Genomic DNA, 20,646 nt, shown 5'->3' on the forward strand with positions numbered 1-20,646 from the left:
CGCTGGTTTTCACCAGTCGCAAGAGTTTTGAAAATCTACGAGTCTGATATCATCCTTGCCGTTGCAGCGATACGAAGACCATAAGGCATCGCACGATGGTGATATTTCTTTTGAATATCCCTTCCTTGCATGATCATGATGTCCTGGATAAAGCAGTTGGAGCCCATTTTATTAGTTGCGGGAACGAACAAACGACTCAAGGCAGTCCAGACTTACTCCATGAGACAGAGTAAAGCTCAAAGCAACCTCGGCATTAGATGTTCCATTGGCTCGGTTGACGACTTTAGGACGAAACGATATGTCGGCCGGACTACCGAGACACAAAGAGGCCACCACGGGACCAAGACCTACCAAAAAATTCAGCCTTCGATCATGCATGAATTAGTTCAGCTGCGATCAGCTTTTTGAGTCAGTAAGGCGACCGACCCACCTGGCTCCCCATCATCGTGCCAGCCCATTTTTTGTCCTTCGCGGTAGATGACACTGAGAATCTCATTGAATTCCGTGTCTGCTTTCAGCACATCACTGGTGCCGCTCGAAATCCTTTTGGGATTTATAAGCCACGGGTCCCACTAACAGAATCAGCTCACAAGTTTAACGCAGCCATAACACAAGATGGAGATTGGTCGAATGGAACGGACAGCGTGTCTACATTATATTTGTATGGCGCTCCACTGTTGACTGCAAAATGCTGAGCCAAAAGAGCACCTTTAACTACAAACCGTAAGTTTATGGCCTTCTGCTCTATACCATACCGCTTACCCGTGTTCTGACAACAGTGTCAGCTATATTTCAAGTGCACGTGAATCACAACATACCGCTTTCAGGGCTCTGCGTTGAAAACAGAAGCCTCTTGCCGCTTCTATCTGGTAGTCATGGAACAATTTATCGGCAACTATCCGATCATGAGATATTACATGGTATACGGTACCCCTAAAATTATCAGTTCAGCTACTTTTGGGGAGGAACATACATTGGCTTACGCATCGGGAAGATCATAAGCGATAGCTATATTTTTCATTGAAGATAGCATCATTATCCTCCCTGTATGCATTGTCATAGCATCTCCCATAAACGGTGGAAAATGGAAAGATAGACCGGACAAAGGCATGCTTTCGTTACGGCTAAGGGGAGCGAATAAGTTCCCACAATTTCGGCACTCCTTTACATTTTGATAAGCATATAATAGCGTTCCCTAAAGGCGAAAACTCACCCAAACTTCCCATTTATACCTGCAATTAGCTCTTTCACAATCCGTGCACACCCATCCCTTCCACAAAGCCCTCCCTCCCAGATTGGCTTTACATTCCGCTCCTTCAGATATACTCTCATCTAAAGTTGGAGGAACAAGATCATAAGGAAGGTTCTCAAGAGATTTTGGGGTAGGACGTAGTAGAAGAAAAGAAGGATTGAGTGTGAGAGAGAACCCGGGAGGTATAGGGAAAAGGCCATAAGCAGTGCGAAGCAGAAAAAATGCTGGACAGCTAGGCTTGACACAGATCTGGCCTTCTTTATAAATCATGGGCGTTTTTTGATGGCAATTTGGGCAGACAAATGTATCATATAAATGACTGGTTTGTAATCAGCTTAGTAGCGTGACGCAGTTGATTCGATGAATGAAAACACACATCGATGGTTCTTCATCCTGATCCGTTACTGTTGGCAGGCAAGAGGTCATTTCTTCATCTCCTCTAGGCCATTTGCCACAGCCTTCTGCAGAATAATACATAAGCTTATCCTCAAAACCACTCGAGCAATCTCGCCGCATAATGTCATTATTGGGCGAGAGATGATCTGGCGCGTTCAATATAAACCCAGAATTCACGTGTCGAAGAGGCTCGACAGGAATAATGAGCCTTGCTGCAGCCCCGAGACCAGACGGACCTTCCTCATGTACATTTGCGCATCCGGGGGTTTGTGGGACCGTAGTTGTCGGTGTATTTTTTGGTGAAGTACCAAGGTTCAGTGAAAGGTCGCTTTCACAGTCCCACCAAGGTTCCCCTTGATTTTTGACCCAGTCGAACCGTATTTTATACCTATGAAAGTAATCCCTGTCTCTAGGAGGCAAAACTCCCTTACCAACGGGTTCAGCTTCTACCCAAGTGTAGGAGATCCAATACCTTTCGATGTTGTGGTTAACGAGGTACGCTGTCGCTAATTTTTCACAGGGTATGCCTTACCATCCCAATACCACATAAGCACAATCTAGCTTCCATGGCAGCTGACGATAGCCTTCTCCTGCAATCAAAACCAAAGGCGTCCGTCTCTCAGCAGCTTGAAGAAGTGTCTCTATTCGAGCATTAAGGGGTGATTGATCTGTTTGCAAGATCGGGGGACCTTGTGTGCCGTCAGGTAGCTTCGCACATATGCATTGTCCTCCACTGGCCCGTACCGGTTAGCTATCACACAAGAACAGTCCATCAGAGCGAAACACACCCATGTGAGATAATGACTCGCCCGTTATCTGCCCAGACATCTCGACTTCGCCCCCCCCCTTGGAAGTCAGCAACAATACACGACAATGCCGAATGGATAACAAGAATTATTTACGGGGCAGGAAATGCCTCCAACAGATAACCATATGCAACCTTCTTATACATATATAAACCTGATTGAAATGATCGGTAGTAAGGCAATGCTTCGCACAATTCTTGTCGTGACTACAACCCTTGTCAGCCCTCAAGGGTTCGTAGCCAAGGTAAAAGATTATTACTTCAGCCCATACAGGCGGCCTCCTTGTAGGAGCTCTGTCTTTGCCTTTGACAAGAGATTTTGGGACCGGGGGTGCAAGGCCTGCCACAATCCGCATGACTTTGCAGAAAGTGCTTGACTTTATCTTGAAGCGATCGGTATCTTCATCATCAATTCCCGTTTGATTGTCAATGCTGATCGGAGCATGGTTATTAGAGTCCGACATGTCCATCCTGTGGACATTGTCATTTACTTGAAAACTCCTGGCGAGTATGACAGCCTGACATACGATGGACGTAATGATGATTGGTGAGCTAAGTTAGCGGGAGAAATGATTGTTCCTGCAATCGGGAGAGTGGAATGTGTGCAGAAGGGCATATTGAGTTATTGCCAGGGGGTCATGATGCCTCCGGAAGGAAGTTATCGAGAGGGATGGACTGAGCTGTTGAGCATGAAAGCGGCTGACAACATGCAAAACAAGTCGAAAATCAATTGGAGCGAATGAACTACTTACTACTCGTACTGTCTTGCAATCACTCTTTATTTATGGCCGGCTACCGGTTGTACTATGTTACTCTTGAGAAACCTCTAAAACAAGTCAAGTTGTCGTCATCATTTTTTTTGTACGACACAACAAGATCAATAATTATTAATGTTGGGCGAAAAGAAATGACATGCAACAAGCAAGAATATGGCGTTCGCAGAGCGCTCATGGGCGCTGAAAGATAAATGTTTCATATGATGCAAGGACCAAACATTGAATTGCTATCGTCAATGTCCTGTGACACTAGATAATAGTACAGATTAAACTCCCCACTACTTTGCTCACTGACCAAAGGACCGAGTTATTACTACTCATTAGCAAGGCTCCTGGCCTCTATCCAACTATCGTCCGGACGTTTTACAAGAGGATACTAGCAACAAGAGCGAGGGCACCCATAGAGATACCCAAGATATCGCCACTGGCAGTCATCTTCTCGGCCCCAGAGCTAGAGCTGGAAGTGCTACTAGCAGAAGCGCTGGCACCGTCGGTAGAGCTAGTGCGGGAGGCACTACCAGAAGCAGAGCCAGCAGCTTCTCCGGTGGCAGTAGAGGTGCTAGAAGCGGTAGAAGACGAGGAAGAGTTGTTGGAAGCGGAATCGTTCAGACCAGTTAAGGAGTAGCCGAGCTTCTCCCAAGACGCGCTAGAAGAAACGGTGTAGTCAGACTGGACGGGGTTAGACATGTAGTAGATGCCACCGGCAGCGTCAACTTGGACGATGGCATAGGGAGAAGCGGCATAAGCTGCTGTGGAATCTTGAGATGTAGGAGCGGGGAGAGTTTGGGTAGAGTTGATGAGGTCAAGACCGAAAGGAGCGTCAGAAGTGACAGAGTAGTTACTAAGATCAGTCCAGTGGGTGACGATGTAGGTATCGGAGAAATCGTCAGGAATGAAGACCATTGAGTAAGGAACGTTGTTGTCGACGTTGGGGATGGAGATGGCCTGACCGACTGTATCGGGGAATGCAGTGCCACTGAAAGCCTGAGCTTCCGGTTGAAAGTAGGCGTAGTGCACCACGAAAAGGTTGGCCGAGCCAGCGGCGGTCCCCGGCACACCAAAGAAGAAAACGTGATTGGCAGCTTGGGCAAGAGTGGCAGTGTAACCGTCGACAGAAAAGCTGGGGTCCGAAACAGCCTCCCATCTGAGGGAATCGCTTGAGGCGGAATTTGTTATGCTACTCAAATCGAGCTGGTAAAGGCCGGAGTCGGTGGTAAGGGTGAAGAATACATTGGTGTCGTGGTCGAGCACGGTAGATGAACGAGAATTTCCAAGATCTGAAGGGGTCCTTGAAGTACTTTGAGTAGACCAAGAATCATCCGCAAAGTCGTACACGTAGATGCTCTGTATACGTTACTAATTAGCGACGGGACGACAAATGTGTTGACTGCGGCGCTTAGACCACTTACGCTCAGATCGTCGCTGTCGCCGCCAATGACGTACATAGCATTGTTGGTTTGGGAGAGAATACATTGGGTATTGTTTCCTGTCCATGGGCTGATGCATGGTCAGAGTTTCCCGTTTTGGGTCTTTTACAAGTCGAAGAAAAACTTACGGGCGGCCAGAGGTAGACAAGGGAGTCGTGCTTGGGGCTACGAATGCTGACGTCAATATTTACTCTATGCTCAAAACAATTTATTCGCCAGAACTACACTTTACTCACAGCTCCAGGTGCTATTGTCCCCGATCTTTACATCCTGGTCGCCTCCGAAAGCATACAAGTTCCAAGACGAGTCAAACTGGACGCAAGGGACGGCATTCGCCGCGATGGTGGAGAGGAGAGAAGCGAGAGCAGCGGCAGCGAACATGCTGTGAAAGAATGCGGAACAATGATTAGGGGAATGTATAGGCGGGCTACGGGGAGCTGTGGGGAGAGGAAGTGCGTCTTAAAAATCTAACAAAGGAGCGGAGCGATGGTGAATCGGAAAGATGCCAAAATTACCAACTTTATACGCAGCAAAAGTGGCCCTGCCGCAACGAAATTAAAATATCGCGCCAGGGCCTGCACAGCGAAAAAAAGTCAAGCGTCGTCGCGTCAATATCACTATCCAGGCACGGACAACATGACAGCGCCCAGGCGGATCCGACAAATCGCGATTCGTTCTTCCCGCGGCTCGCGTCGTCGTATGCCGTATCTTGCGGAAAAACCATTCAGTTCGTTGGATCGGGACAGTCCGCAACGTGCGTCTCCACCAAATCAGTAACGCCGAGAGTGGCACATCCAGCGGCGGATGCCCTTGTGCTTTCTCCTCTCCGCCCTCAGTTCAGGTCCAGTGCTTTCTGTTGTTGTTTACGATCGTCCTTCTCGACTTTTTTCTCCAGCCGCCACAATGTCTGACCCCACCTCCATTGCCCAGCAGTTCACTCGTGAGTACATGGAAGTTGTACTGGTGCCTTACAGAGCTGACATGCACAGAGTTCTACTACCAGCAGTTCGACTCCGACCGTAATGGTCTTGCGTCTCTTTACGTGTGTTGGCTCTCCTTGTAGCAACTTTTCGCTCTGAACACTGACTTTTAAATCCCAGAGGGACACATCTATGATGACCTGGGAGTCTACTCAAGTACAAGGCTCTGCCGCGATCACAGAGAAGCTCGTCGTAAGCAACTGTTTAATGTTCTCTATGTTTTCTAGATTACTTATCAAACAACGCGTTTTCGAACTTTTGCCAATTTATTCATCTCGCAGAGCCTTCCCTTCCAAAAAGTCCAACACAAGGTAGTTACCATCGATGCCCAACCATCTTCTCCCCAGGTCGCCTCTCTTATCGTGCTCGTCACCGGACAATTGCTTGTTGACGACGGCCAGAACCCTCTCCAATTCACTCAGGTCTTCCATGTGAGTTCCATTCCTCTGATGTTAAGCTCGGAAGATTATTGGCTGGGGGTCCGTGGAAAGGAATGCAAAGTTTTTGTAGCAAGTGGTACGAAATGTGCACTCTACTGACAAAATTACTCAATTAGTTGATACCCGAAGGGGGCAGCTACTTCGTCTTCAACGACGTTTTCAGGCTGTGAGTTTTTACATGTTCTGCTTGTTGCGAGAGAAAGTTCTAAATTACCATTGCAGCAACTACGGATAAGCGGTGTCTTGTTACAGGAGTGGGATGTAGGAGGATCCGTGGGATCAGACCTCTTTATTACGAATCAATGCACATAATATATTCTACAAGAAGCACGGACAAGCAATCGGTACCATCTACAATCCGAGCGTCCATCAATCTTATCGATGTCCCATACATGTCTATGATTCCTCTTCCTGCTGATTTTGTCTCCAGTTCTCCGCCCATTGCGCTATCCTCCTGACATTTTCTTCCACTTCTCCATCATCTTTACCCTCACTCTGAAGTTGAACAACGATCTCCTCAGCATAGGATTCACGAGTTTCATTGAGACAAGTCATCATGATCTCCGCGGTAATATTTTCGGAAATCTTGTTGGCAGGGTAGTTACTGTATATTCATAGCGAGATTTCAGCGATATTCAATGAAGCATAAATGAGACGTGTACGCACCGTGCGGTCAGGCGGTCATGCAGGATACCGTTGTCGCAAGTGAGAACGACCGCGAGGTCAATCCATCGCTCGGGGAAAAGCGAGGGATCATGGTGATCAATAACAAACCCTGTAAGATTACCATGTTCGTTTATTAACAAAACGCACCCTGGGTATAACACTAAATAAACTTTGAACATACCAGTCTCAGCCGGTCCATCTCTTGGATTCACAACTTCCTCCATCCAATCTAACAATCTCTCTTCGTCAACAATCCAGCACTTCCATTCCTCATCCCATCCTTCATGAAATCCGTGTTCCTTGACGATATCTCCAATGTTGAGGTGTTTCATGGGTATAGGCGAATCGGCCTCCGAGAGCTCAGATACTAAGAGTTGGGAGTGCAAAGTCTTGCCGGTACCTGGGGTGCCGGTTATAAGGACGATGGGAAGTGCGCGGGGGTGGTGGGTGGTCATATTCAAGCAGATTAATTTGGCGTTTTGTCTTAAGCGATAGTGTTGATAGAAGGAGTGATCAATTATTGAGATGTACTACAGGCTTATGCGTTGTTTGTCTAATAGAGTGCGGAAGATGATCCAAAAGAAAAGTACAAATCTAGCAAGTGTCTTGTTGGACATAGCAGATATGTAGAGCAGCAGGAAGGATGAACTTTTTCGAACCAAAGCGGCGAACGCCGCTACATACTACTTCCATCCATTCATCTACAGTACTAATCGTACTTCCTTGTCCTATTATCATTGTCTTTTTTTTGGAACCGATTCTTGGCACGCGTAGCCCGTAAAGTGAAAGATTCATATAATACGTCGCAAGAGCGTAGACCACGCTCTAATATGTGATATGTGACAATAAGACTATATACGTTAAAAGTCATGCGGATCATGAAAAGATTTATATGTGAAGGAACAAACTATCTCCTTCAACCTCCGACCGCTGGTTACTCAACTCCGTCGTGAGAAGTTTCCTAGCCCATAAACATTATCGTTGTCACACCACTGAACTCCCCCCCCTTTCCAGTCCTGCGATCCTCATCCCATCTACTTCAAGCCCCAATGCTCACTGTACATCGCGGACTGATTGCTGTTCTTCACAAACTCTTCGCTCCTCGCGAGCATCGTCTCAAGATGCTCATCCGTGCTATAATTCTGCTTCGCAACCTGTATCCACTCTTTCAAAGTCTGTGGTAACCCTTGTTTCCCATCAGGCAGCCCAAGGAACGCTCGACGGAGAGCGTTGAGCGTTGTGAGGGTTACGCATTCGCGGAAGAGGACGTCGAATAGGCGGTGGTATTTTCGACCTGTTCGAACGAGATCAGCCAACTCGGGTCGGCCTAGATCTCTATAAGCTTCAATCAGGGCGAGCTCGCGGACACCGAGGGCGTTTAGGCCTTCAGAGTACTTGTCGTCAGGAAAGCAGAATGGGGCAGCGAATGCACCGCCTTTGGACGTGAGGGTAGCCCTGATTTACAATGTCAGGATTGATGAGGGAATTTGACATAATGGATTCATAACTTACCATTTCCAGTCAATGATCCCAGTGATTGCCCCACCACTTGTCACCCGTATGCAGTTTGTGTCATCCTCATTATGGCGAACATACCACGGACCCTTGTCCAGCTCGGCACAATTACTGACCAACGACCGTACTTCTAATAATACCAAGTAATGTAACAGTTCTCTTGAAGGTTTGTAACGAGACCTATTTAGCGTTTGCTGTAGTCTTACGTCAATGATAGCAAGATAAGCTTCTTTGGCAGTACGGAACGGGCCGAGGAAATAAGGAGGATTGTCAATTGTTGTCCGCTTTTCGATGAAGGGTCCCACAGTAACGTCGCCGTCTTCAGTGAGGGTGAGAGAGCCCATTTGGTTGAAGTGGACTTTTTCGAGGCCAATCATGAATTTGGCATAATTTCGAATGAAGATCTTGGTTTGTTGGTTAAATGGTTCTGTCCACAGTGTATATATGGTACAGTCACCTTGAGGAACGAATTCTTGATAGAAATATGCCAAGGACTTGGATACTGCTCTGGGTCAGCTACGACTCACACAGAGGTACGACGACGGTACGATGACACCTACATTGACTATCTTTAGGTCTTTCCCATGTTCTCGGTACCGCACAACCTGCGTCCTCTAATGCCCGGGCTGTAGCAATCTCGCTCTCCAAGCTGGCCGTCAGCGCCTGAGGGGGCAGGTATTTTTTCTGCTTTAACCGTATCCGCATAGCCCACCGTTGCCCATCTGCAAAGCCCAAAACGATATGATAATTGTAATTTCCACACAGACGTGGAAGCTCCTGCCATATTTGAGGTTTGCCAACATAGTTGCAAATGTGCCCAGGAAATATAGACTCGACTTCGTGTTTGATAGCGTGGACATCGAGGTACCGCAAGATTTCAGACACCTTTCATGGGTCAGTATGATTCGTTTTGTTTTGTTCACCTTTCTGAGTTACATACCTCGGGTTCCTTCTCGAATTCGAACCCGTCCCTATTTGTTTCGGGGTGCGACGCGGTCAAACAGGGATGAGAAGTCTCGTTCTCAAAATGGGACCAGCAAAAGCTCAGTTTGCAGAAACGGCAACGGCTGTTCACCTTGATGGCGTTGTCGGTGCAGCCAGTCTCGTCGCACTTGGGCACCACCGACATGATGGTGTGGTAGCTGGTAGTTGCCGGTTGAATGGTGTACTATGTCCCTGTGGGATGCCGATAGGATACTTGCAGGAGGAGACAAAATATTGTGGAAAAAGAGAGAGGATTTGTGAGGAAAGGCCGTTGGGTATATGAATGAAGCGTGAAAATGCAGGGGAAGAGGAAGGCGGATGGGATGGCGCTGCAGGAGGTGTTTCTGCTGACTTGAAAGTATACAGGGGGTCCTTTGGGCAGTCCTTCGACTCGTTACTCCTGACGCGTTGAAACTGCTTTTGCCCGCCGGCGGTGACGTATCTGTGGTCGAAAGGGTATCAAAGACGAGAACGGTGCTTCCTGCAGGTATATTCGACAAGTGAGGGCGGCTCGCTGCTAATGCGTGTTATATTATACTATCGCAGGTGAAAGATATTAATAGTGCAGGAAGATTTTTGGTACGGTGATGACTCGTGCAGGCGTGCGGGCCAAACACAAGAAGGCACGTCCTTTCCTCCAGTAGTGCAACTTCTTTCTCGGCAGGTCTTGCGTCATCGTGCTGTATGTGCAGGCTATGGTTTGTACGTTGTACTCACTCCTTTTATGCTGCACACGCCTTCTTCGCTCGTACAGCCCATAATTTTCATTCTCTATTTTGGTATGGGCATCCTAGTTGCGCATGCGCTCGATCTTTCCAGTAGACCGCCACCGTAATCCCTAAAAATGCATGGAGATAACGATAAAAGATGAATTGCGGGACCCCGCAGGGACACACCTCTTTTTGAATACCACCACAAGCCGCCCAGTCCGAGCTTGCCGACAAGTTATCAGCCACCGCTGTCACATCATCCACTTAGAAACTAGGCATTTCGAGCCATTCGAGGATCGGTTTACTATTCGATATTAAGAACTACAAATCGAGCACGCACTAGGAGGAGTGATCAAGAAGCAGCCTTCGACTTAGCAGTATCTACCTCACATCTTATTATCACCGATCATTGATCAATGATAGACAGTATCTCATTTTCTCTTTGGGGCCATCCCATGGTCCATGGGTTATCAGATCATGATGCACAATCCACGACTTGTTGTGGTGTTTTTGTATGGGGATATGGGATCGGGTTTGTTCGGAGAATATGTATTCCAATAAAAATGATCTCACTGATTCTTTCTGCAAGGGTGGCATCCTACGGAACCGGCCTCCCGAGAATAACCGGCGGCCTTGCGTACACTGTCCGTATTTAGTACTTAAGCAGGGCCATCTCAATACAATGAAAAGCTCTTCGTTACACCCTCCACTAATAGGAGAAAAGATACAGCAATGCCGCAACCTCCGTTTGAACTCCACAAGTACCTCGGCAAAGCGTTACCCCATCTACGAGAACAGTATCCTCCTGGAACAGGCGGCACTGGCCCTCGAGCACAATGGGATGGCTTGTTAACGGGCGTTCAAGTGATTGAAGACTTTGGAGATCAAGTAGCCAACTGTACGTTCTTTCGATACCCTGCTTTCACGACGATCTAATTATGCTTGTGCCGTTCCCTCCACCAGTCTGGAAGACTATCCCTGATAAGCCAGTTCAACCACACCCCAGTTTCAAGTACCCCAAAATCGCCCAGGTTCACAGCAAGCTTCCGAACCCCCTTAAGACTCCTCGCGACCTCCAAACCTGTAAGTCATAAGTTTTTTCGAGTGCGCTTTTACTTCATATCTTATCACTGATATTATCTAAAGGTCTCTCTGTACTTCCTCTTGCAGCCTGTTCCGCTGCACTCACAGCACTCGATGCTGATCCCGCTGACTTGAAAACCACGGGGCCCCAAGCCCTTGATAAAGCTGGTTATGAAAGTGATGGTGGGGAAGAACTGGAAGTAGTCAACCAGCGAGAAATGAAGACCAAAGGTTGGAAGTTCCGATTCAGTAAATCGCCAATGGGTACGTAACCTGCCCTAAGACGCCCTTCCGCCTCAGTAACTCATGAAATTGCAGGCTCTGGAGAGTTCCTCCTTATGCGTGAAGACTCCGATGACGTCAAGCTCGTCGTTCGTACCATCAACTCTTCCGCTTTCACCACGGCCGATTGGGAAGAATATGTGGTATCAGGGCCATACCGCTATGAAACCCGTTCAAAGGCATCTTGGTACTGGAGCCGAGCCTGGGGAGCTTCCAAACGCCTGGGATGCCAGTACTATGTCCTCACCGATTGGCAAAGGTGGACGTTTGGGTACTTCAATCAGGATAGGACCCATGGTTGGACAAGTCCCGTTTTGCATTTCAACGAGCAAAACCCGAGTATTGGGCATTCCTTGTTCTTCTGGGCGAGGTGAGTGAAAATCCATAGGCGTAAACCCCCATGCTAAATTGAAGTAGGTCTGCTATTGGGAAAGAAAATGGATACAAACCGCAGGAGAAGGATGTCTCGGGTCTTCCTGAAATCTTTCCTATCAACCCATCCAGGCGTATATCTCATTCAGGAAAGAGCACGCCTCGCGGTGAAATTCGACAGCCCAAAAAGGCCAATGAAAGTGATGTGAGTCTTTTGGCAAGATGATTTTTGAGTTGACACGCTGACATTGAATCGGCTTGATAGATCGAGGAGAGCGATGCCGAAGGTGATGCGTGAAGATTATGACTATGAGAGATCAAACTACGTTGTCAAGAGAATATCTGCAGCGCATGTCCATGAAATGCAACCATATTGTTCCCAAAAACAAAGCTACTATCGGAATAACCTATCCAACAGCCCGTCGATTCCTGAGACTTCTCCCCACACGATCCAAAGCCCTTCTAACCCAAATTTCTTCGGGCTCACCTTTGCCGCCCACCAAACCAGCTACTAACCCACCTGCCAATGTATCTCCCGCTCCTGTCGTACTGATTATCTCTTCAGGTTTGATAACGGGGGGCGTGTAATGCGTAAAAGCCAAGTATTTCCCATGGTGCTGTCCGGCGAGGGGATGAACCAGTGTATCAGGTGATGGCTGAGGAGGCACCGATGTCATTCGGAGGTGCAAAAGTCCTCTTTGTCCAGCTTTTACCCAAAATGAAGCAACATAAGGAAGACAAGAAACCATTTTTTGAACGACCCCGTTAACGTTGATCCACTCTCTTCCATTGACATTGGTGAACCGTTCGACTTTTGCACGCCAGTCCCCGTCAAGCCCTAGGGAGTTGATAAATTCCCAGGTGATGGAGGAAGTATCGTCAGAAGCAGACGAGCTCAAGAGAGAATGAAGAAGGTCAAGTTCGAGAAGGTTGGGAGTGAGGTGGGTGAGCGGCCGAGGGAAGGAAGGTGAAGATGGGAGGAGGATGTTAAGAGCTGGAATAAGGCGAGGGAGTTTGGGAGTAGAGGTAGGATCACAAAATGCTAAAAACGCTTTTAATAAGTAAAACCGCGTCGTTATATGACGATGATGACATACTAGGGACGTTGAGGGTTTGGCACGCCGTTAGAATGGCCTTGACTACCCCTTCAAGAAGATTCAAATCAAAGACGACCATCTCAGGCTTTTCCTCGTCAATTTTTCGTGCGACCTACATTGGATGTCAACTTTTGTATGCAGCATTCGCCGTAAACGCGGCCTTACAAATTCCTCAGTCAAAGTTTCCACAATACCCATATCAGCAACTCCCGCAACCAAATCCCCATCTTTTTCCAAGGTCAAACTGCAAACTGCCGTATTTCGCCCTTCCTTGCCCACAAGACCATCTGCTCTCATGTTGGCACCTGCAAGTTCAAATAGCAAGAGCTTCCCGAAAGCATCAGGCTCTGTCGTATCGCTTTCAGATGAGCCAGAGACGGATCCATATGCAGAGACAAGCTGAACGGAATTAGGAGGAAGGAGATTTTGAGCAGCCTCGGCAATGTTACGACCCACCCCACCGGGAGAAACGAACACTTCTCCAGGAGTGGTTGTGCGGGGTGCGAGACTATGCGTTGAAGTGGAAGTGAGATCGACCGCGGCAGAACCAAAAACGAGGGTAGAGGGGGAAGGTAGAGAAGACTGAGTAGATGTGTTGGGTAGCGCGAGCTTGGGAGATTCATTCTTCAACTCCGGCTTAGGGAAAGATTCTGATGAGGAGACCGGGATGTAGAGGGCAGAGGATGCATCTTTCTGTTCCCTGAAGAGCTTGGAAACCTGTACCGCAACTTGACTACCAATCCTGGCATTGTTCTCATAAAGCTTGATGTCTGCAAAAAAATAAACGATCAGTAAGACACCCTGAGTCGATTGCCGAAATACCCACTAAGTCCCAATGCAGTACCCCTAGTAAGCTCTCCAACACGCTTCAGCAACCAAGGAGTGACTTCTTTACCCCTCTTGTCGATGCCTTGTTCAACAGACTCGCGTGCCGCTTGCTCGACAGCCTTCTGTACCGTAAGGCCAGCATCGGCGTGCTCGGAAGGAATTGGAACAGCGAGAAGAGCACTGAGAGGCGTGGGAAGATTAAGAGAGGCATCTAAAGGTTTGTGAGTTGATGTATCCACCAGAAGGTCGAAATGTCAGACGTACAGACTAGATTGGCAGCGGATTTGATATCCGGTACAGACCACGGACTCTGAAGAACAAAATAAACGTGCAATTCCAATATTATGACAAAGGACTAACCTCGCATCCCGAGCTCGGGTGGTAGAAAGCCGGGAACTCGGAGTTTCCTCCATAGGTAGCCACGCAGACGCCTTGAGTCTCAAGAACTTCAAGGGTTCGAGGAATGTCGAGGATGGATTTTGCGCCTGCACAAACGACGGCCATGGGGGTGCGTCCAAGTTCAATGAGGTCCGCAGAGATATCCATACCTTAAGGAAGTGTTAGCTTGACAGTTCTCTGCTGCTCTCAGATGACATACTGTTCTCGGCACCACGGTGAACGCCTCCAATACCGCCTGTGACGAAGACGTGAATACCAACACTGTTGGCGATGTACATCGTCCCTGCCACCGTGGTACCGCCAGTCCTCCTAAGGGCTAAAGTCGGAGCAAGATCTCGCCTTGAAACTTTGACCGATCCCTTGCCCAGCCCCGTGCTAACATCTGCGATTCCCTCGAGTTGCCGGGAACTTAGTCCAACATGGATCTTGCCATTGATAATAGCAATGGTAGCCGGGACAGCTGAAGAAGCGCGAATGATGGATTCGACGGATTGCGCGGTTTCCAAATTGACAGGATGCGGCATGCCATGAGTAATGATTGTTGATTCCAACGCCACAATTGGGGAGCGAGCATGCAGTGCTGCCTCTACCTCTTCAGAGAAGACGAGGCTGTCTCCCTGGAGTACGCAACTTTGAGCCGATGTTCAAACGCCGGGCCTGTTATGCTCACCCAAAGCTTCTTAGCCGTTGCAACGTTGGAAAGGTGTCGAGAGACACTGAACCCATACGCCAACCTAGACGGGGTCCTGCAGCGAATAGCTGACTTCAAAAGCATACCGGGTGTGCTGGATGCATTCAGCGCCTGGGGTATGTTTATAGAGTGTAGAGTTGAAGTGAACTTACAAGATTCAGAATAGATAAGAACGGTAAGTTTTCAAGAAGCCGGCGGATGTGGAGCAATGAGAAAACTTAATTGAGAACACCGATCATAGTGGGTCACAGGACGGTCGGAGGACATGAAGGAACTGACCCGAAGGCTGATTAGGCTGATGTATCTTACACGTCATCACCTTTCACCTGGTGTCAACAACAACCAACCCACTTTTCAGCGTTGGCTACGTATTTGATTAACCACCGACAAATATCTTTTAAAGACTCATGCCATTATTTAATCTTCCGACAAGACGTAACTCTGCATTATCTGCCCATGCCGTTCTGTAGCTACCAGGAAGGTCTCAAAGTTGCCTCGGTGAGCAATCAGATCTACTGAGAAAATGAGATCGCTAAGTCGCGCCGCAGGACTTAGGGAACAAAGCCATTCAAACCGAAGCATCACTCTCCAGTCTGTCACCTGTAGCATCTCCTATTCCCACACTTCAAAAGGCCTTCCCCATATACATATCTGCTGCTGAAGCATATGGCCATCTTTTATCATCCAAACTTGTCCCTCAAAGTGATATTGAGACCGTAAAAAGAAAATGGAGATTAGTGTTAGAACGTGCAGAGAAGGTCAAGAGTCGCATTGAACAGCTGGGGGGACATGTGGCAAAGGCTGAGATTGGGGATAGAGGAGAAGAAATAGCGGTTTTGAGGCGTGCGAGCCTCATCAACGGGGTGGCTGTTGAACTTTGGCGGCCTCCGGGAGATACGTTCGATGCTGGCGAACCTTACAGGGAGGCAGTACAGCCTGAATTAGCTGCTGCCCAGCTGGACATGGATCCCGAATGGAGGGACATACAAGCGGATTGCTGGCTGCATCAGGCACCAAATGAGGGTGATTGGGTAATGCGTCAGGGCCCTGTATCCGATTGTTCTGTAGTGGCTGCAATGGGCGTGGGTATCAAGCATGCCGGACAGTTTGGGACAGCAGTAAGATTTCTATATGGTTTGAGATCAGCTGACTTTACTAATTGATGGAACAGTTTGGCTGGGAGAACTTATATCCTCAGGATGCTCACGGTCGCCCAAGGCGATCCAAAAATGGGAAGCACATCCTAAAACTTCTGCTTAACGGCGCATGGAGATCGGTACGTGAAATCCAGTGAAAATAACAATAGCTAAGGTGGCAATCTTCCAGGTTGTACTAGACAGCCTGCTTCCATTCTCCAAAAGGGATAAAACACCTTTATTTACTACCTGTCACCCCGCACCGCATATACTACCCACATCAGTTGGCAGCCCTTGGGCACCACTAGCGCTCAAAGGATATTTCAAAGTGCATGGTGGGTACTCTTTGCGAGGCAGCAATCCTAGCTCAGATATATATGAGTTCATGGGATGGATACCGGAGAGAATAGGGTTGAAGGAAGGGTTTCAACGAGAAAAGGAGTGGAAAAGGATGAAAGAGGCATGGCATAAGGGTAATGTGATGGTCAGTCTTGGTACTGGAAGCAAAGTAAGCGAAGGACTGGTTAAGCTTCATGCATATGGAGTGATACGTGAGTGCATACTCCCTGCCTTTTTTTCGACCGCTCATTGTGAAATAGGTTTACGAGAAGAGGGACATGAGCGAATACTGGATATATTTGATCCAGGAGCTACGTCTTTTACCATGTCGTGGGACCAGGTATGTGCAGAGTTTGAGGCTTTGCATCTCAATTGGAAACCGAGTGTAATGCCCAACACAGCGACAAGACATTGGTGAGCGCTGGTTCCACGTACACTGGATAGGTGCTGACTATGTTATTATTCTCTACAGGTCATGGCCCAAACCTCCAGATTTACCGTCTGATGCCGATCCTGGCATGATGAATACTCGTTATCGACTACATGTCAACGCCTCCTCTCCCTCAAGCAGCTTGTCGGAGGTTTGGATTCTTTTGTCGCAGCACATCACTAGTAGGGATCGGCCATTAGACGACATCGCGTTGCATGTTTTCGAAGGTCTGGGGCCAAATAACTCTAGAAATTTGGGAGCGATATATTCAGAAGGATTGGAGCGGACTGTAAGCCTCCACGAATATTTTCAAGCATACGTGCTAACTTCATGACAAGAACCCATATACAAACAGTAACCACCTTCTCGTCCGTTATCAGCTCCGTCGGCCTACCAGTGACCTCACTCTCATCCCATCTCGAGACCGCGGAATAGATCAGACAGGGTTTACTCTCAACGCGTTCGCACCTGCGTCCATCTCCCTTTCTCTCGAGCGGATCAGCCGTACACTACCATTTACACAGCGCATATCAGGAAATTTGACAGATCGCAGTGCTGGTGGTCATCCAGGTTGGCCGACCCACATGACAAATCCTCAATATAAGGTGGTCGTGCGGCCTGGGGAAGGCAAGAGTGAGATCTCAGGCAGAATTATTTTGCACGGAGAGAAGGATGTCCCGTGGAATGTTAAACTGATTTGGGGAAGAGGACAGCTGGTGTATGAGTAGGTAGCATACCTCAAAAACACAAAAGATCCATCAAATTAACAGTGTGCAGGTTATCTGAGGATCTTATTGTGGCTGATACGGGGTCATATTCTTATGGGATAGCTTACTGTGATATACCCGAGCTGCAACGTACGTGCATGTCATTTTCTCACTGAAGTAATTGCTGATTCCGATGACAGCCGATACCTACACATTAATTGTATCGGCATTTGAGCCAGGTCAGACAGGTCTTTTTTCGTTAAGCCTAGAAGCCACTGCTCCGGTGTCCATTATTCCTATAGCTGCAGAGGGAGCGGGGATGTACAACAGAGTAGTGAATGGATTCTGGTGAGTACTCCCATAACATTCGAGTCATCCACCATTGCCAGCAAATATTTGACCCTAACCACAGGACGGAGCGCACCGCCGGCGGTAGACCAAGTGGAGGCACATATGAGTCCAATCCAAGAGTTGAAATGGTTCTCTCCAAACCTGCAACGATACAGTGAGTCATGCTCACAGCTTTACAACCAGCTTTACAATGTAACAACGACACTGAGACCAATCATAGGTCACGCCTTTATCTACCCACACGTTCTCCAGTTCCCATCAATCTTACAATTTTTAAGCGCGCCCAAGGAGGCGCCCTGGGTGAACAACTCGTGACCACCGGGCCGTACTCTGATTCTATTTGTGGTGTATCCACTGGCAAAATGAAGCTAGATTCGGGGGTGTATCTGTTAGTTCCCTCGAGTTATGAAAAAAGCAAAGGCGGTTGGGTGTTGAAGATTTGGTCGGACGTGGCGCTTAGTGCGGAGATTGTCGGATGATAACGATTCGCGAGTGTAATAGCCGTCGGTGAATATTTAATTATTATTTATCATCATCATCATTTCATGGCTGTCTCGGCGATGGCCGATGTTGTTGATCTGCCGTTATTATTTATATTATGTATAAGACCTTGGACAACTCGTGCCTATTGGTGGACAGAGAAAAGGAGGGGAACAACAGGCCGTAATGCAGGTCTCCATTTTATAAAGGTGCAGGATATTTCATGTACTGGCAGAGGTATGTATATGCATGTACACGACTTCGTATTGGGCTTTGTGTGACGGCGATATCCGAAATCGTTTATTCTAGGCACGTGCAACCCACCAGGGACGGGATAGCCGTATATGATTATCGGGTTTGCCGCGGTCGTCCATCCCAAAGCTCGCCACTATAATAATCAACCATTCCCCAGTTTACAACTCCTCTTCCAGCTTTTCTTTCTTCATCCTTACCAAAAATGACTTCCCAACTCGCCACTTTCAAGGTCCCCGTTATCGACAATGAGCCCATGGTATGTCATTGTTCCCTCTCGTACACTTTTAGCAGCCTACTAACAATATCGTTAAAGAGGAACTACCCTCCCAACTCTGCTGAGAGGGCTGGTCTCCAAGCCGCTGTGGACAAGATGCTCGCCGCCAGCCCCGTCGAAATCCCTTGTATCATCAACGGTGAGGAGGTTAGTCGACGCAGATACTTCAACGATCAACAGAAACAAAAGCTGACTGGATCATTCACAGGTCAAGACTGGCGATATCCAGGCCCAGCCTATGCCCCATGACCACTCCAAGAACATCTGTACTTACCACGCCGCTACCCCTGAAGTTGTCCAGAAGGCCATTGATGGTGCCCTTGCCACCAGACAAACTTGGGAGGAGATGCCCTGGGCGGACAAGGCTGCCGTCTTCCTCAAAACTGCTGACTTAATCTCTGGCAAGTACAGGTACGAGCTTATGGCCGCTACCATGCTTGGTCAGGGTAAGAACGCTTGGCAGGCCGAAATCGACGCTGCCGCAGAGCTCTGTGACTTCTTGAGGTTCTCTGTGAAATACGTTGAGGAGCTTTACCAGCAACAGCCCCCCAGGAACTCTACCGGTGTTTGGAAGTGAGTGATTATCAGTTCAGTTTGAAAGGCTTTGAAACTGATTGTAAACTTAGCCGGGTTGAGTACCGACCTCTCGAAGGTTTCATCCTTGCCGTCACCCCCTTCAACTTCACTGCTATCGGTGGTAACCTCGTTGGCGCTCCTGTCATTGTCGGCAACGTCTGTATCTGGAAGCCCTCTCCTATGGCCACCTACTCCAATTACATTGTTCATAAGATCTTCCTTGAGGCCGGTCTTCCTCCTTCCGTTATTCAATTCGTCCCTGGAAACCCCCCTGAGGTTGTCAAGCAGTGTATTGATCACAAGGAGTTTGCTGGTCTCCACTTCACTGGTTCCACCCACATATTCCGAAAGCTCTGGAAGGACATTGCCCAAAACCTCGACATCTACAGGGGCTACCCCCGAATTGTAGGTGAAACTGGTGGTAAGAACTTCCATCTCTATCACCCCTCTGCCGACATCAAGTCTGGTGTTGTTCAGGCTATCCGAGCTGCTTTCGAGTACTCTGGCCAGAAGTGTTCTGCTCTTTCTAGGTGCTATGTTCCCGCTTCTCTCTGGAAGAACGGTTTCAAGGACACTTTGATCGCTGAGACCGAGAAAATCAAGACTGGCCCTTGCACCGCGTGGGAGAACTTTGCTGGTCCTGTCATTGGCAAGCCCGCTTTCGACAAGATCTCTGGTATCATCGAGCAGGCTAAGAAGGAGGGTGATGAAGTGATTGCTGGTGGTTCTTGTAAGTCCTCGTTCTAGCTCCCTTATGTGAATCTATTCTTATCTTCAATGCAGACGACGACTCTAAGGGTTACTTCATCAAGCCCACGGTCATCGTTACCAAGGACCCCAAGTCCCTCACTATGACCACCGAGATCTTCGGTCCCGTTCTCACCGTACGCTCTTCATTTCCAGCCTGTATGCACGTATAGCTGACTATCTGCACAGGTCTACGTCTACGAGGACGCCGAGTTCGACAACATGCCTGCTCTCATTGATAGCACTACCGAGTATGCCCTCACTGGTTCTGTTTTCGCTAAGGAACGGTCCGTTCTTGCTTCTGCTTCCCACAAGCTCCGAAACTCTGCTGGTAACTTCTACATCAACGACAAATCTACTGGTGCCGTTGTCGGTCAACAACCTTTCGGTGGTGCCCGAGCTTCCGGTACCAACGACAAGTCTGGTTCCATGGCTATCTTCAGCCGATTCGTCTCCATGAGGTCTATCAAGGAAAACTTCGTTGCTCCTGAGGACTACCTTTATCCTTCCAACTTCCTTTAAGGGTCTTCGGGTGTAAATGCGAATAGAAAAACGTAGCCATCAGGGTTTACGGCATGTTGTTTTTTTAAGGAAACTAGGCTTTGCATCATAGAATCTCATGCATCATAGAGAATGTCTCATCAATCA

At 48.1% G+C, this 20,646-nt stretch overlaps 9 protein-coding genes across 9 annotated transcripts; 4 read left to right on the forward strand and 5 right to left on the reverse strand.

Moving 5' to 3' along the window:
- Positions 1–35: 35 nt before the first annotated feature.
- CNBL2390 (hypothetical protein) lies at positions 36–2,476 on the reverse strand (the record flags this gene model as incomplete). The annotated part of the gene is made up of 10 exons (XM_767279.1): positions 36–143; positions 217–347; positions 431–543; positions 591–769; positions 819–933; positions 984–1,162; positions 1,214–1,571; positions 1,629–2,120; positions 2,181–2,337; positions 2,437–2,476. 10 exons carry the CDS (start codon positions 2,474–2,476, stop codon positions 36–38), a joined length of 1,872 nt encoding a protein of 623 aa, XP_772372.1.
- A 1,116-nt stretch (positions 2,477–3,592) lies between these two features.
- Positions 3,593–5,037, reverse strand: CNBL2400 (hypothetical protein; the record flags this gene model as incomplete). The annotated part of the gene is made up of 4 exons (XM_767280.1): positions 3,593–4,573; positions 4,639–4,726; positions 4,785–4,821; positions 4,893–5,037. 4 exons carry the CDS (start codon positions 5,035–5,037, stop codon positions 3,593–3,595), a joined length of 1,251 nt encoding a protein of 416 aa, XP_772373.1.
- A 522-nt stretch (positions 5,038–5,559) lies between these two features.
- On the forward strand, positions 5,560–6,311 carry CNBL2410 (hypothetical protein; the record flags this gene model as incomplete). The annotated part of the gene is made up of 6 exons (XM_767281.1): positions 5,560–5,596; positions 5,646–5,698; positions 5,757–5,828; positions 5,918–6,067; positions 6,193–6,242; positions 6,299–6,311. 6 exons carry the CDS (start codon positions 5,560–5,562, stop codon positions 6,309–6,311), a joined length of 375 nt encoding a protein of 124 aa, XP_772374.1.
- Positions 6,312–6,472: 161 nt separating this feature from the next.
- Positions 6,473–7,197, reverse strand: CNBL2420 (hypothetical protein; the record flags this gene model as incomplete). Its single annotated transcript, XM_767282.1, has 3 exons — positions 6,473–6,680; positions 6,743–6,851; positions 6,924–7,197. 3 exons carry the CDS (start codon positions 7,195–7,197, stop codon positions 6,473–6,475), a joined length of 591 nt encoding a protein of 196 aa, XP_772375.1.
- A 579-nt stretch (positions 7,198–7,776) lies between these two features.
- On the reverse strand, positions 7,777–9,386 carry CNBL2430 (hypothetical protein; the record flags this gene model as incomplete). The annotated part of the gene is made up of 4 exons (XM_767283.1): positions 7,777–8,197; positions 8,255–8,759; positions 8,818–9,142; positions 9,198–9,386. 4 exons carry the CDS (start codon positions 9,384–9,386, stop codon positions 7,777–7,779), a joined length of 1,440 nt encoding a protein of 479 aa, XP_772376.1.
- Positions 9,387–10,683: 1,297 nt separating this feature from the next.
- CNBL2440 (hypothetical protein) lies at positions 10,684–11,986 on the forward strand (the record flags this gene model as incomplete). Its single annotated transcript, XM_767284.1, has 6 exons — positions 10,684–10,849; positions 10,915–11,034; positions 11,098–11,298; positions 11,353–11,686; positions 11,734–11,893; positions 11,954–11,986. The coding sequence occupies 6 exons, from the start codon at positions 10,684–10,686 to the stop codon at positions 11,984–11,986; spliced, it is 1,014 nt and encodes a 337-aa protein (XP_772377.1).
- Positions 11,987–12,095: 109 nt separating this feature from the next.
- CNBL2450 (hypothetical protein) lies at positions 12,096–14,787 on the reverse strand (the record flags this gene model as incomplete). Its single annotated transcript, XM_767285.1, has 8 exons — positions 12,096–12,730; positions 12,786–12,897; positions 12,951–13,513; positions 13,612–13,824; positions 13,878–13,923; positions 13,974–14,161; positions 14,212–14,629; positions 14,683–14,787. 8 exons carry the CDS (start codon positions 14,785–14,787, stop codon positions 12,096–12,098), a joined length of 2,280 nt encoding a protein of 759 aa, XP_772378.1.
- A 372-nt stretch (positions 14,788–15,159) lies between these two features.
- Positions 15,160–18,145, forward strand: CNBL2460 (hypothetical protein; the record flags this gene model as incomplete). Its single annotated transcript, XM_767286.1, has 11 exons — positions 15,160–15,201; positions 15,252–15,821; positions 15,875–15,979; positions 16,030–16,390; positions 16,439–16,592; positions 16,651–16,897; positions 16,947–17,332; positions 17,386–17,465; positions 17,516–17,663; positions 17,728–17,820; positions 17,887–18,145. The coding sequence occupies 11 exons, from the start codon at positions 15,160–15,162 to the stop codon at positions 18,143–18,145; spliced, it is 2,445 nt and encodes an 814-aa protein (XP_772379.1).
- A 458-nt stretch (positions 18,146–18,603) lies between these two features.
- On the forward strand, positions 18,604–20,520 carry CNBL2470 (hypothetical protein; the record flags this gene model as incomplete). The annotated part of the gene is made up of 6 exons (XM_767287.1): positions 18,604–18,657; positions 18,715–18,822; positions 18,884–19,248; positions 19,302–19,981; positions 20,035–20,135; positions 20,188–20,520. The coding sequence occupies 6 exons, from the start codon at positions 18,604–18,606 to the stop codon at positions 20,518–20,520; spliced, it is 1,641 nt and encodes a 546-aa protein (XP_772380.1).
- Positions 20,521–20,646: the final 126 nt, after the last annotated feature.

Source organism: Cryptococcus neoformans, chromosome 12 (genome assembly GCF_000149385.1).
Source record: "Cryptococcus neoformans var. neoformans B-3501A chromosome 12, whole genome shotgun sequence".
In the NCBI taxonomy this organism is placed as follows: domain Eukaryota; kingdom Fungi; phylum Basidiomycota; class Tremellomycetes; order Tremellales; family Cryptococcaceae; genus Cryptococcus; species Cryptococcus deneoformans.